General features: G+C 41.3%; 1 protein-coding gene and 1 pseudogene across 2 annotated transcripts in view; both read left to right on the top strand.

The window, feature by feature from the left end:
• eif2b2 (eukaryotic translation initiation factor 2B, subunit 2 beta) overlaps nucleotides 1–12499 on the top strand; it is a 15130-nt gene extending 2631 nt beyond the window's left edge. The window contains exons 1-8 of one of the 2 annotated variants that reach the window (XM_019270614.2): nucleotides 9969–10210; nucleotides 10975–11095; nucleotides 11254–11405; nucleotides 11491–11654; nucleotides 11744–11839; nucleotides 11921–12058; nucleotides 12142–12208; nucleotides 12293–12499. In XM_019270614.2, the coding sequence (XP_019126159.2) occupies nucleotides 10983–11095; nucleotides 11254–11405; nucleotides 11491–11654; nucleotides 11744–11839; nucleotides 11921–12058; nucleotides 12142–12208; nucleotides 12293–12450 (888 nt within the window). In that variant the 5' untranslated portion in view covers nucleotides 9969–10210; nucleotides 10975–10982 and the 3' untranslated portion in view covers nucleotides 12451–12499. Of the gene's footprint in view, nucleotides 1–9968; nucleotides 10211–10974; nucleotides 11096–11253; nucleotides 11406–11490; nucleotides 11655–11743; nucleotides 11840–11920; nucleotides 12059–12141; nucleotides 12209–12292 lie in introns of those variants that run through there. The other variant, XM_027284562.1, reaches the window with a different exon arrangement.
• LOC113746931 (transmembrane emp24 domain-containing protein 10-like) lies at nucleotides 1007–6095 on the top strand (annotated as a pseudogene).
• Nucleotides 12500–14718: the final 2219 nt, after the last annotated feature.

Genomic DNA, 14718 nt, shown 5'->3' with positions numbered 1-14718 from the left:
TGAACACACAAGAGAGGTTACAGAGAAAAGGTCCCTGAGAGAGCCTTCATCAGTTGGTTCTTATACATTTTTTAATGGCCTCCCTCACGGATGCGTCTGCTCAATAAATGAACATTAGGTATCAAAATGACACTGTCTCAGGCCTGTGTTTCATAGGTCCTTGTCTCCTCCTGGTCCCTTGAACTCCTGACTCTCTCTCCCTGGCCACCCACAGCAAAACCACAAAGCATGCAAAAAACAGTGAAACACACAATTGTATGATCAAAACACCTTGACACCTCAGTACCTCGGATTTTTTTTTTAACGTGGCTCTAAATCCAGTGTTCTTAACTGGGGTTCGATTGAACCCTAGGGGCGGTGCAGTCGGTCTCAGGGGTCGGTGGAGCCTCCGCCTCCTGGAATTTTTTATACCATTTGTTACAACATATCTTTGTGAGCAATCATTTTCGGGATGCTGGACATAAAAACTAAGAAAGGAACAGACTTTGCTGTGAAAATGACTGAGGACTGGCAACTTGCCAAGGTGGAGCCACGCCTATCTGAACTGGTCTCTCAAAGGCAACAGACGAAGTCCCACTGAGGTAAGTTGTTGTGAGTCATGCACTGTGTTGGTTTTGTTCTTTGAACAAGTGATGTTAATGCACGTTCATTTTGTGCACCAGTAAAAAAAAAAACTATTTATTTTTTACTAAAGAAGGGTTCGGTGATGAGCATATGAACTGGTGTGGTTCGGTACCTCCAACAAGGTTAGAAACCACTGCTCTAATCTTTCAGTGCAAAGACAACTTCCACCAAACAGGTTCATCCGGCCATGCACACTCAAACACAAACGCACAGGTTGAACTCAGCATAGCCGCATGGAGGTAAAGTCCCACAGATGGAGTTGTAGTTCGGCCTCCAGGGAAGCGCGGCGCTGGAGCTCAGTAAGCCGGCTGTGTGAGCTGGAATCGGTGTTAATCTGGTGGCTGGCACGGGCTGGTTGGTCGTTTGGTTTGAGTTGGTAGCCATGGCTCGACTCGCTGCGCTACTGCTGTTTACCGGTTCTCTTTGAATCCGTCTTTCCATTTCTTTCTTTTTACCGGTCAACTCGAAACAGGTTTTACGGGAGGAGATCCACAAAGACGTCCTGGTCACGGGAGAGTCGCTATAGGCGAGCAGCTAAACACCAAAACGAACCTGAAGGTGAGCGCAGAGCTAGCGGCTAGCTGCTGCTAATGCAGCCAGCTTGAGTTGAGGCCAAAGCGCTTCCAGTTTTATATCGAGGCACGCTGGGTGTTTAAATGGTAAATCCACAGCTTGAGTTAAAAGATCTTGACTTTTGAAGGCTCGGGGCTTTTTATATTGTGTTCCAATGTGTAGCCTCGTGGCTAACTGGCCTCACAAAAAAAACTCGTCGTTCCTGGTTAGTTAGCTCAGGCTAACTAACGTCAGTGCTAATTTCTGCGTTTTTGACCACAAATTATTCCAAACCTTTAATAAACACACCAGCGTCATCAACAGCTTTGGTGTTTGTGTCACACTTACAGTGTGTTTACACTGCGTGTGGAGTGACCCGTGTGTGTCAGCGGCTCTGCTGCGTACACGCAGTCTTACTGGCAGCCACAAGCTACAGCACATTAGCCATTTATATCCCAGTCATGTATTAGGCTGGTTTGTACCTAAGATTGCCTTTAATACCCACACACGGCTTCGGTAGATGTCCTAATAATAATAAATAATATAATCCTAATATTATAGATGGAAACAGGTCTCCATGGTTTAACAGCTGTTCATATGCCAGCTGTTAAACCAGCTGTTTTTAATTTTCTGTGTCCATTAACTTTATGCCAGCTTTTGAGGCTGCATGTTAACTGTTGGTTTTTATGACATAATTCATAATCCTATCATATATTTATATCCTATGCAAATGTTTATTTTTGCTGCAATGTTTCATCTGCACATTAAATTAATTTTAACATATGGATCGTGTATATGATTAATCTAATCTATTTCTGTGGAAGTTTGTGTAGAAGAGCTGCATATGACGTTGCTATGCAAAGACAGCTGTTTGATGTTTTTAAGTTAAGACTGCCTTCATGCATATAAATAAATAATAGTATCCTTATAATTAATGAAACAGTCTCCCTGTTCTAAACAGATGCCACATAACAAAAAGCATGAGAGTTTTGCGCTATTAAACAGCTGTTTATATTTAGATTAGATTTACTTTATTCATCCCACCACGGGAAATTTATTGTTGAACAGCAGCAGGGAAGTGAGCTACACTACGAATTAGACAAAGTAGAAAGGTAACAAAAACACAATAAACAGACAGACATATCTATAACCTCACAATAAACAGCAATATCTATACCTACACAATAAACACGAAAAAACAATCAACCTTCAAACAGACAAGTACTAGGTAAAAGTGGCATGATGTATAAAAGAGTTGTAATGTAAAGTGACCATCGTGTAAGAAATATTGCAAGAATGTGACCCTTGATGCAAACATAATATTATTGCAAGAGTAGTGACCATATACTGCATAAATTGAAATAAAATAAAAAAAGAAAAACTAACTTTAATGCAGTCTGTTGGTGCTGCATGTAACTGTTGGGTTTTATGACATATATATCCTATCCTAATTTAAATCCTATTCAGATGTTTATTTTGCTGCAAATGTTCCATCTGCACATTAATACATTTAGATTTCATCTCATTTGTATATATGCTATGATTTGGGTATTATAAATAAGGAGACAGACTTTACGAGAGAAGATGGCGGTTTGCTCTTTCGCTCACTGACTACTGTGATTCTGTTTTCCAGGGTTTCAGTAGGAGAGAGTGCGAGGCAGTGAACCCCAAACAAAATTTCATTTTGTTACTCCAGTTTCCACACATTGAAAATCGTAACACATGCTGCTACTGGTGCTTGAATTTCCTTCGGGATTAATAAAGTATCTCTATCCATCCATCCAACTATCTGACAAACTAAACCCTGGCCTTCTCATGTTTCCACATATTTCTCAGCCATTTCTTCACTCTATGAAGCAGAGAGTAGGCAATAGGGTCGCAATCAGCAGTGCACGCCAGATGCCGCTAACTCCTACACCCTGCTCATTTAAATGTCCTGTTTTTATGTTTAACGTCACCTTACCTTCAGTTTAAATCAGCAAATCCTCACGTTTGAGATGCTCGAAGCAGGAGAGCGTATTGAATAAACGCTGAATAGATTAAGCCGGTGTTTCTCACAACCTCCAGAAATCTTCAGCTATCCAACATCATGGTCGTTTAAAATACAGCCGCACAGGCAACACTTCATCAGCCAGGGTTATTTCAATAGGATTATTTCTTGAATGGGCGTCCATCATTTGGAGCCACAGAGTTTTGAATGTTCATTTTACCTCTTTTTACGTACATTACTTTATATAGTCATTTATCTGATGCTTTTATCCAAGGACTAGAATGGGAAACACTCAAGGTACAGTGCAACAGGACATCTTAGTGTAACTGTTCACTTTAGATTTTATTAAATATTTTTTTTTATTATTTTAATTATTATTTTTTAATGAATCTGTCTTTTTTATATTTCTGAGATTCTCCACGTACCCCTAGAGACGAGGCCATCAGTATACCCGTACCACAGTTTGAGAACCAGCGGATTAGCAATTCAGCAATACAGTTACTCATTCATTCATTGTTTCCTTTTTATATTTTATAGATCACGATCCTCCCTTCACACTCTTTACTCCAAGGAAGATGCAATGAAAAGGAAAGTTTTGCATTCACCACCGCGACTATGACATGTTTGAGGTGTGCTTCGAGAGCCAAGTCCACCCATGGGTAAGCGTTGTTAACAAACCCCCAGCTGGCTCTCTTTACATGCAATATAAGCGGTTAGTACATATGTGCTAAAGTCTCCCCTCCTTTTTTTAATCAGGGTCTGGAAGAGTGCCTGACCAGTTGGTCAATCTGGTCATGAACACGGTGTGGAGGCCAAAAACTATGAAGAGGTAAGTGTTGGGAGACCGAACTGTCTGCTTACTTTTGTTGATGATCAAAAAACGACGGAAGTGTGTCTGTAGCTTGTAGGACTAGGTCAGTGGATGTGGGTCCACATCTTCATGGGTCATGTGGCTTTCACTATATTTTATATTATTCACTATTCTTGTTTAAAAAAAACAAAACACAAAAAAAAACTACAAAGTCACGTGTTTCAGACTGACCTGCTTGGTTTAAATTAAAGAAAGAAAGTGAGACATATTCGAAGAATCTCATCCAGTAATCGTGCGATGACGATAAAAGAAATCTAATAAAAGCTAAATCTTCTTTGTCTGTTGGCAGGCGATAGCTGATGTTTGAGAATGCATTTACAATGCATCCCGCCTCTTTGTCTCTGCATGTGTTGTTACCGGAGCCCGCTCAGACCTGATTGGTCAATACTACAGGGACTACAATAGAAACTCGAACACTTCTGATGCCAAGAACTTGATCTTTCTGTATTCATGTGCAGAAACTGTTTAGAGATTTAAGAGATAGAGAGACACATTCACTTTTTTTCCCCATGAAACTGTTGGACAACATTGTAATAAGCAGGTAATTAATCAAATTCAGTATAATAAAACCGTTGGGCTGAGGAACAAGAAGTATGGCATCGGGGCAAATCAGTGGAGGGTTCTTTGACTCCACCTTATTCAGTATTTTGCTTCTTAGGGACGCCATCGTTTTGCATCATCCCTTTCATCACTCAGTCTGAGGATGGATGCCACTTTTTACTGTGGCTGCTTTCCGCGAAGCTTTTAAAAAATAGTACAGAAGTGATGAGCCCTGCGAGCTGAGAATCACCCCTCTTCCCACACAGCTGCACGAACATGACGTTCTGCTCTGTGTGTAGGCGTATGTTCAGGGAGAGCTCAGTGGGCATGGCCTGTCCGTGGGCAGGAGGGTGCCGCTGGAATTACATGTGTTCCCTACGTAGATGGGTGACTTAGAACAAATTTGCATGCCGTTGAGTGGATGGTTATCGTTTGTTAAGACGCTGAAGATTCCTGTGTGTTGCACAATGTTTCGTATGTGTACATGGCAGATTCAAGCGCACTGGGCAGTGTTCTTTGTTCTTTGCGGTTTGGATGGCACTTGCATTCGGGCAAAACGTTTCAAGTCTGTGGCTTTGCGCACGATTTAAGGATACGGTCGCTCCGTTTTTGTCCATCTAGACTTTAATAATCGACCCTGCACAGACCAGCTAAGAGCACCTGCAGTGTTGAGACTGCAGCTATAGTTCATCGTAAGACAAAATAGCTGTTACATATAGTAAAAGAAAGGAAGTGTCCTCACCACCAACACGAGGGAAAGTGGTGTCATAAAATCAGGCATTCACTAGGCAGTTTTACATGTGACACGTCACACATTCAAATCACATAATCCTGTGGTTGGTCCGTTTTGCTTTCACAACAAACCAACACACCAGAGTTTGAAGATCAGGGACCCACCCTCCTCAGGCAGTGCAGCTGTTCAGTTCACACCAAGAGTTCACATGGCAGCTTTCTCATGAGCCTAACTCAACACGCTGGTCGCCTTAAACACCATTTGTTTAAACGCTCTGTACTGAGCCTGAGGGTGACCTGCTGGACAAAGTATATAACAATCATGCATCTTAAGCAGCACTTTTCGGTTTTTTTTTTTTTTTTTTCATAGTAGCTTCTTTTTTGTCCCTCCAGATTGCCAAGGTGGAGAAGCTGAAGCCCTCGAGGTCGAGCTGAGGCGACTGGAGGACTGTCGGAGTCATCGTCAACGACTTTGCTTACATGAAGAAGAGGGAGGAGGAGATGAGGGACACCAATGGTGAGAACGCACAACAACGCAATCAGTCATTTTTGCCACAGACATTAAAAAATGGCATTGCATGCCACTCTCTCAGTAAAACATTAATACAGTTTCTCGGTACTTGATGGTATGAACAAAACGCCACTAACTTTTTTTTCCCTCTCCAGAGTCCACCAACACACGCGGCTTACTTCAGCATATTCTCCATGTGCTGTCTCATTGGGCTGGTACATGGCAGGTCTTCTACCTGCGGCGCTCTTCTTAAGGCAAAGAAGCTGATCGAGTGAGCGGCTGCAAAGTCAGCCATCAACACATCCCAACCCCCCTCTTTGGACTGCTTCAGCAAACAACAGCAAGTGGGGTTGAGGGGTTCAAATTCTAGTTTTCCAGCTGTAAGAGAAAGAGAGTACCAGGTCGTCCTCTGGAAAAAATAAAAAAAAGATTCACCTGCTTATTGTGTTTTGAAACATGAAAAGCGCTGTAGGGAGAAATGCACTTTGAGACCTGGGAGGCGAGTCGTTATGTACGTCCATTCCATGGTACTTCACGTTTCTGTCTGCACTGTTTTGAATGTTGCCGTTTACTTAATAAGAACTTGTTCTTTCAATCAGTTGAACAGTGATGTTTGATTTCGAGCTCGGTTTGGATGGATGTGCCATGAGCGAATGTCTTTTTGCCCTTCTGTTGGTGTCACATTATTTGCCATGCCAAGCAAACTAGATCCTTGGTGCCCTTTTTATCAAGTGAAGGCTATTTGAGAAGTGGTTTGTTTGTTCCTTTTTTGACGAGACAACGGCAACCGCTTACACTTCTGTGTTATGTCACTTAATTTGCTACATGTTTGGTAGCTAAATTAACCGTGTCTTTAGTTTGTTTTTCAATTGTAATGCTACTTAGTTGCTTCTACCGGTATATTTTGGGGTGGGTTGTGAGTTGTCAGAAATAATATTCTTAGTTATAAATTAAGGTCCCTTTGAGCTCTTGCACGTTCTAGTTTGTTTTTTGGAACACCTGAACTTTGGTTTGTCACCAATCAGACGTAGCCAGAAACCAAAAAAAACCTGTTGCAACATTATGTATGTACCTGGCTATGAGTAATTTAACCACCTGACTTCTGTGATGCGATATATATACTTGTGCAATTTCTATGGAGTTGCCAGTGGATGGAAGTATTCACAGGAAATGTAAAGTAGGCTATCCAAACCTTTCTGACATTTCCTTTCCGTCATACGACTTTTTCCTTGTACCACACTGGTACATTTGACTCTCTTTTGTAATTTTCAAAACACGACTTCCCCAATTACAGTACTCGCAGATCACTCCAGCGTGCTTCTTTTCCTTTTTAGAATACTTAACGAGCTTGGGTTACATGTGAATGTGGGTGGCTGCAAATATTTGGATTGTTTTTTTTGGCAGGGTTTAATTGAGGCATCTGTCATGGATACATTTTTAACAATGAACATGCGCATAGACGCACTCAATTTTTTATGTTGACTGATAAATTTTGTAAATTTGTGTTGGGCTTTATTCAATAAAATATTGGATGGATTCATTAGTTAGTTGTGGTCTATGTGTACATCCAAATGTGATGCAGACAGTTTATTGATCCCCCGAAGGAAATTCTGGTGTACATTACTGCAGGTACTTGTAACACAAAACAGCCTACCACTTATACAAAGTGTGAGGTAGTACGTTTTAAAGTGACTACACGTATTTAAAAAATTGGAAATTTTATTTTTTCAAATTTTACGCTACATCTCTATTCACACACACACATTCATATATTGGGGTTCAATTTGGGGTTCAGTATCTTGCCCAAGGACTTCAACTTCAACATGCAGACTAGGAGCCGGGGTCAAACCGCCGATCATCCGGGTAGTGGACGACCCGCTCCAACTCCTGAACCACAGTTAATATACAAAAGAAATATACATGAACTCTGTACAGTAACTTTGTGCAAACAGATGATGTGCAGGAATTATTTCCTGTAGCGGTTCTTTCTCCTGACTAAATTGCTTTACTAATGTACAGGGTCTGAAAGACTTTTTTACTTGAATACTGTATATCACAGTACTGGAAAATGGCAACCTCAGCTGAAGATTAAAGTAAGGGACAACAAATATTCAAAATATTTACACATTTTCTAACATTTAAATCACTCAAAAGCAGACGCTCTGCTGGTCACTAGTGACCAATGAAATATCGCGCTGCAGTTACTTTCTACATTTTCATGATCTATTCCCTTCCTAGAGCTGTTGGTTGACTCTTGCGAGTAGTTCTTATTGCTGCACTAACGTGTACAGTCACAATCTACTTGTATGTTTTCCCGTTTTTGTAAGTCCTCTGGATAAAGGCGTCAGCTAAATGAACAATTAAATTATGAAGATCAACTTTTGCCTGATTTGGTGTCACTGGTCACACGATCACATCTGTTTATCTCCTTGGTACGTTAAAGACCGATGGGATCATTACATTATTTGATATCCATTTCATATCCAGGGCAACTTCCAGTAAGTGCATTCAACGACACAGAAACAAGAGCTGGATGTCATCAAAAATTAAGCCACTCCCTCCCAAACAGGAAATAAGAGCCTTTCACGTGCTGCAGTACATGAGCTATTAAGGCTCTCCTAAGTCGTCAAAGCTCCAAACAGAAAGTTTTCATATGTTCTTTTCAAATAAAATCCATAATCTGAACATACAAGAGACGTGTTACCTATACTGTGTGTGCTTTCTCATTCATTTAAATTTAGATTTTTGTCTCTGGGTCAGCCCTCAGGAATACTTGACACATGCAATTATCACCCAGGCTGAAATAAAATCCACTGTAAGTGACTATAAAGGAGAAACTGTCTATTCTCTTCCAATGCACCAGCTGAAATCGTTTGACAGACCATGAAGTGATTTGATTGAAGAAGTTTGATCACCAATGAGACTCACAGTTACATCACAGCTGCACCGACTGTTTCATCATACTACTAAATCCTACGTATGATGAACTTACCTCTGATCACAGACCCCAGGCCTATTACAACATTTACAGTAAGTGTTCCACTAGACTCAAACCTCTACTCAGACCTTGCACAACCACCAATGGAAAGTCAGTGTTGTCCTGGGTTTGAAAAGCAGTACAGTAGATATGTATACTCCAAGGCTGCAAATTCACCCAGTAGTGAAATTAGTTTGATACTACATATTTCATACAGGTACATTATGGCAGCGACGGATACATCCAACTGCCCATGGGAGGGTTTGAAATGTCACCAAGAGGAACTTTTTAAACAGAAAGAAAGAACATTTTTTTCAACAAACAGGTGAGGCAAAGCCGTGGACTTGGCCCTAAACAGTTGTTCGCCCGACGAGTTTCCATCTTTAGAAACTATTCTATTCTACACACTGGACCTTCAGTTAATTCACTTTCAAAATTAATGATTTTCAGGCGATTCCAGGCAGCTAAGACAGGGGGGCAGGTTCTGACGCGGTACACAGAATCTGTCTAACACTGTGTTTTTATTGTAAGATACCAGACAAATGAAAGTCACACCAACTACAAAACTACAACTATCACTGTTCCTTTTTAAAAAAACTTATTGCAAATACCATACATAAGCATATCATATCAATTACAAAAGTTGTTGCTTTCAGAACTGACCGTAGCATTTCTTACATTCAAGAAGAACAGGGTATAAACAGAACAACAATATAAAGTAAAGCAATGGAAAGAAAGAAAGAAAGAAAATCTTATAGGGGATCAATCCAAAGTAAAAGTTGATAAACTGTCATACAGCAATAGGGCTTTTGTTTTATTTTCATAGATTTAAAGAATCAAAGGTGCAGAAAACGTGGGGTATTTTTGAAAATTACATTGTGTAGAAGTATTTGCCGTGTATAACCAAATTTTATGTTTATTCTAGTTTTCTGTCTCCATTGAAACCAAATGTCACATTATTGTAAGTCAGGGGTGGCACATCTTATTATTATAAGGTTAACCAGTTTTTTGGAGTCTTTCCAAAACAAAGCACATTCTGTAGTCCAAATTAAATATACAGCTATAAAAAACTACAAATATCACCGTTACTTGTTACTAACCGAACTTGATGCAATACTCGGTCCACCAATCAAACGGGAGCGCAGTCACAGTCCCCCGGATGCACTCCTGAAGTACTTCCCTGTCAACACATCTTCATGGTAGCAGAGTTAAACTCTGACAGCCAGCGGGTTTTTACAGCAGCTATGCGGCCCAGACAAAGAAACAGACCTGACGGAGAGGATTGAAGCGTTTCTGTCCGACCTGAAGCGTGGAGGGAGCGGGACGGGACCGCTGCGGGCTCTGCGGAGACAGCCCGAGAAACGACAGCCCTGCTCCGCAGGATCACAGCCCAGGCTCGGTGGAACAGCGCCGGTGCGTCATGCTGAGCTTCACCGACATTTACAGTTTGATTCAGCATTAAAGCGATCAGATAGTTATTATGAAAGATTGACATTAAGCAGTCAGATAGTTATATGAAACGCTGTCACTGAAGATGAACAGCGTCAAAACACCAGCAGCTGTCAGACATAGCCATAGTTTAATAATAATAATATCTACATTTACTTTCTTATTTCTATAAAATTTTTCTATTTTAGATTATTTGTATCTTTTCACAGGTTTAATTAAACGTGCAAGTTATTTTTATAGGTTTAATCTAATGTATGTTTACTGTGTCTCATGCTGTTACTGTACTTAATTAAATTATTCATGAATTTTGGAGATACAGTTGGTGTTTTCTTCTCTGTATGAGACAAAATAGAGCTTTATTCATCCCAAATATAGTGTAACGTTGTAAATAGTAGTAAAAGTTATTTTATTGCAGTGTAGCGTACATAGTAAAATATACATACAGAGGTGAATAGCTATAAGTAAGTCCATGAGGATACAGGGTAGCATAAAATGTTTATCCTCACTAGATGGGGCTGGAGCGTATCCCAGCTGACAAGTCGCCAGTTCATAAAATGTTTCTTCGTTGCTAATTAAAAGTAATTTGGAGTAATCTGCAAGGTTGAAAATATAATGTATGGATAGGAAATAATCATTTCGATTTTTGCTTGTTGGGAATGTGATTAAAACTGTAAGAATAGTGGATCCAGTTCATGTTTGCAGATAAACGTTTGTTTTCCGTTTTTCAGGCGATCTGATGGAAATAATCCGGAAAGAGGGGAGGAGGATGACTGCCGCCCAGCCGTCAGAGACTACGGTTGGTAACATGATCAGACGAGTGCTGAAGATCATCAGAGAGGAATATGCCAGGTGAGGAGGGACCCTCAGGGACTAAACGGACTCACTAAAGTCACTGAGTATACCACGCTCTCATGGAGTGTGTGTATTATGAATGTTGATTTGAGTTTATTACACACAGGAGGCCAGTCCATCTTGTGTGAGCTTGTTTGCTCTGTTGTTTTGTGCAGATCTCGGGGTAGCAGTGAAGAGGCAGACCAGCAAGAATCTCTCCACAAGCTGCTGACCTCTGGAGGACTCAGTGAGGAGAACTTTAGACAGCATTTCGCCGCCCTCAAAGCGAACGTCATCGAAGCCATCAATGAGTTGCTGACCGAGCTGGGTATGTTTCTGTTCTTTTTAACAAGCAGGTGGATCAAATGTTTATTCTTAGTTTTTATCCCTTCATCTGTTTTCCTTTTTTCCAGAGGGAACAACCGACAACATATCCATGCAGGCTCTGGAGCACATTCACTCGAATGAGGTCATCATGACTATCGGCCGCTCTCGCACCGTCGAGGCCTTCCTCAAAGACGCAAGACGCAAGCGCAAGTTCCACGTCATCGTGGCAGAGTGCGCTCCCTTCTGCCAGGTACCTCAAACACACCAGAGATACAAGAAGTGATATGTTCTCGCAGGAAAACAAAAAGATTCATCTTCTTTTGTTCACCTCCCACCCAGGGACATGAAATGGCGACCAATCTCTCTAAAGCTGACATAGAAACAACCGTGATCACAGACGCTGCCATATTTGCAGTCATGTCTCGTGTTAACAAGGTATTTAAAACCGCAGACGACTTTGAAACGGTCATGTCAGAGCACGTGGGTCAACCTGAGTGGTGATCTCTCTTTCCTCAGGTCATCATCGGTACACAGACAGTTCTGGCTAACGGAGGGCTGAGGGCCGTCAATGGGACGCACACTTTAGCTCTTGCAGCCAAGCACCACTCAACGCCTCTGATTGTTTGTGCTCCTATGTTCAAGCTCTCGCCTCAGGTAAGAAGACGCTCTTGGCTGCAGATTTCTGTAATTTTTGCAGAAAACGAATGATAATTAAACTTTTTTTTGTGTGTCTTTAGTTCCCAAATGAAGAAGACACCTTCCATAAGTTTGTCTCTCCACATGAGGTTCTTCCTTTCACTGAAGGTAGCTTACCTTTGAACATCAGCTTGTAAAGCCTTTAAAATCAATGATGAAGTTGAATATAATATTTACCATTTTATATTACAGGTGAGATTCTCTCAAAGGTGAACGTGCACTGTCCGGTGTTTGACTATGTCCCACCTGAGCTCATCACCCTGTTCATCTCCAACATCGGAGGACACGCACCGTCATACATCTACCGACTGATGAGCGAGCTTTACCACCCAGAAGATCATGAACTTTAAGCAGTGTAATTAAAGAAATAAATAAATTAAAATGATTTATGTCAATGTCTTTGGGGAGTTTTCCTGAAACTTTAAAACAATTATAAATAAACACATACGAACACAACCCAACATATACACAAAAGAAAAGATGATAAAAGAAAAATCCAGCGAGAAAAAAGTCAGGCTGCCAACATAAATTTGAAGGTATACATCTCCTTTTTGTATAAATACAATACCACAATTGATTTAGGTATTTCATAGCCCGTACTCTTAACAACAGTCACATGAACACCTCCCTAAAACTACAATTCAGATTCAGAACAGATTTTATTTTAATAACCTAAAGTCACAAAGTACATTTGCCTCGGAGGGCTTTACAATCTGTACAGGGAGTGACACCCTCTGTCCTTAGACCCTCGGTTCGAGTGAGGAAAAACTTGCCCACAAAAAAACCTTTAACGGAAAAAAATGTGGAAGAAACCTCAGGAGAGCCACAGAGGAGGGATCCCTCTCCCAGGACGGACAGACATGCAATAGATGTCAAATCAACACAAACATATTGTACAATTACAATGAATGATAAAATTATTACAGTAGCAGTGGAACCTGTGATAGAGATAGAGAGCACCAGCAGCAAATCATTAACTAACTATAAACTGTAATTCAAGAGCAACAACCTAAATACATGAGACTGGACCACATTTATTGCCCACAGTGTTTCCAACATGGTTGTGGTGTAGATGCATGTGTGCTCTTCACTGTAGGTGTGATAAGGAATGTAATTTAGTTACAATTTCCAAAAACTGATAAAACTGAATGGAAAAGTGTGTTTCTGACAACAGGAAGCCGTTTCATGTTTGTAGTTTTTTAGGACGTCAGCGTTCAGTGCTGCTGATGTAGTTGCAGGTGTCCTCCAGGTGGAGGCGGTGTGGAAGCAGCAGAGTTGGCCGGTTTGTGAGTGTTTTTCACGGGTTAAGAAGATGAAGAAGCAGCGCTGAAGCTCCGTGTGGAGCGTTGTGACAGTGTCTCCACGCTGAGTATGAAAAGACTGAGTCCCGCTGTATTACTCAGGCTGCACTACAGTGTCTATTCACAGGCGCGATCCCACTACTGAGCGGCACGGGGGCTTTGACCTGCTCCGTTTCCGACCTGGGCCGGTGCACCCCTCCTTAGACGACCTGGTGGTCCCGGGCTCCCCCAGGAGCACCATATCGATACCGAACTTAGTGCGGACACCCGATCGGCATAGTCCACTGCAGCTCAGAGCTCCTGAGCTCAAACGGTCCGCCAGCCTCAGCCTCCCAGTAGCTTGGATTACAGGCGCGCGCCACCGCACCCGGCGAGGAAGACACGAGCGCATAGGACTTTTAACATCGACTCAAGTGACGTCACCACGCGGCTTCTAGTGGCGGCAAAATGAAACTGCAGCTGCTGTGATGAAGGTGGAAAAAGAGGAGAGGCACCCATCTGCAGTCTAAGGGATACAGGGGAATGAAAAAGCAGATCAAATGGCAAAGGAGGCAGCAAAGAAAGAGGAGGTGGAAATGAAAGTAAAATGATCAAAAGCAGAAAGAAAAAGTTTAATATGGAAAGAAATAATCAATCAATGGAAACAATAACAATAACGTTAACAAACGTTAACGTTGTAAGTCAATTATACTGTTATGATAAACATGTAACGTCACAAAATGCATATAGTTATGTTGTGTAACGCAGACAGTCCATGGTGTAAACGTACGTGTTTTCAGAGCTTTTATTTTGGTTTTAGCTCGGCGATTAACTGACTTCCGCTTGAGACTTCCGGTATGGATTGGATATAGGCGGCAGGCGGGACCAGTCAATTATATGTTAGGATAAACATGTAACTGCACAAAATGCACGGGATTGTGTTATGTGTAAACTATACAGTCTGTGGTGTAAACGTGCATGTTTTTAAGCTTTTTTTTGTTTTTGTTTTATTTTGAAACTACTGCCGCTTTGGACTTCCGGTATGGATTGGATATATGGCGGCGCTCTTGTCGGCCACCTTGCCTGCAGATCGGTACTCTTGAACTCCATGAGCGGTAAGAGAAATAGTCTTTTAATTATCATCCAGCGTTTGTAGTATGGTCCCTAAGATGTAATTCGTGCTATTTACAAATGTAGTGTCATGTGTTGTGAAGGTCGTTTATCCGCTTGATTCGACCAAAACATATTGTCACACTTCTATTACCAGACATGGGACCAAGTCATACATGTGCAAGTCTCAAGTCTTAACCTTCAAGTCCCAAGTATTTTTTTCTTGGG

Source organism: Larimichthys crocea, chromosome XI (assembly GCF_000972845.2).
Source record: "Larimichthys crocea isolate SSNF chromosome XI, L_crocea_2.0, whole genome shotgun sequence".
Classification (NCBI taxonomy): domain Eukaryota; kingdom Metazoa; phylum Chordata; class Actinopteri; family Sciaenidae; genus Larimichthys; species Larimichthys crocea.
The sequence above is the reverse complement of the archived record's forward strand: the minus strand, read 5'-3'. Positions and strand labels throughout refer to the sequence as shown.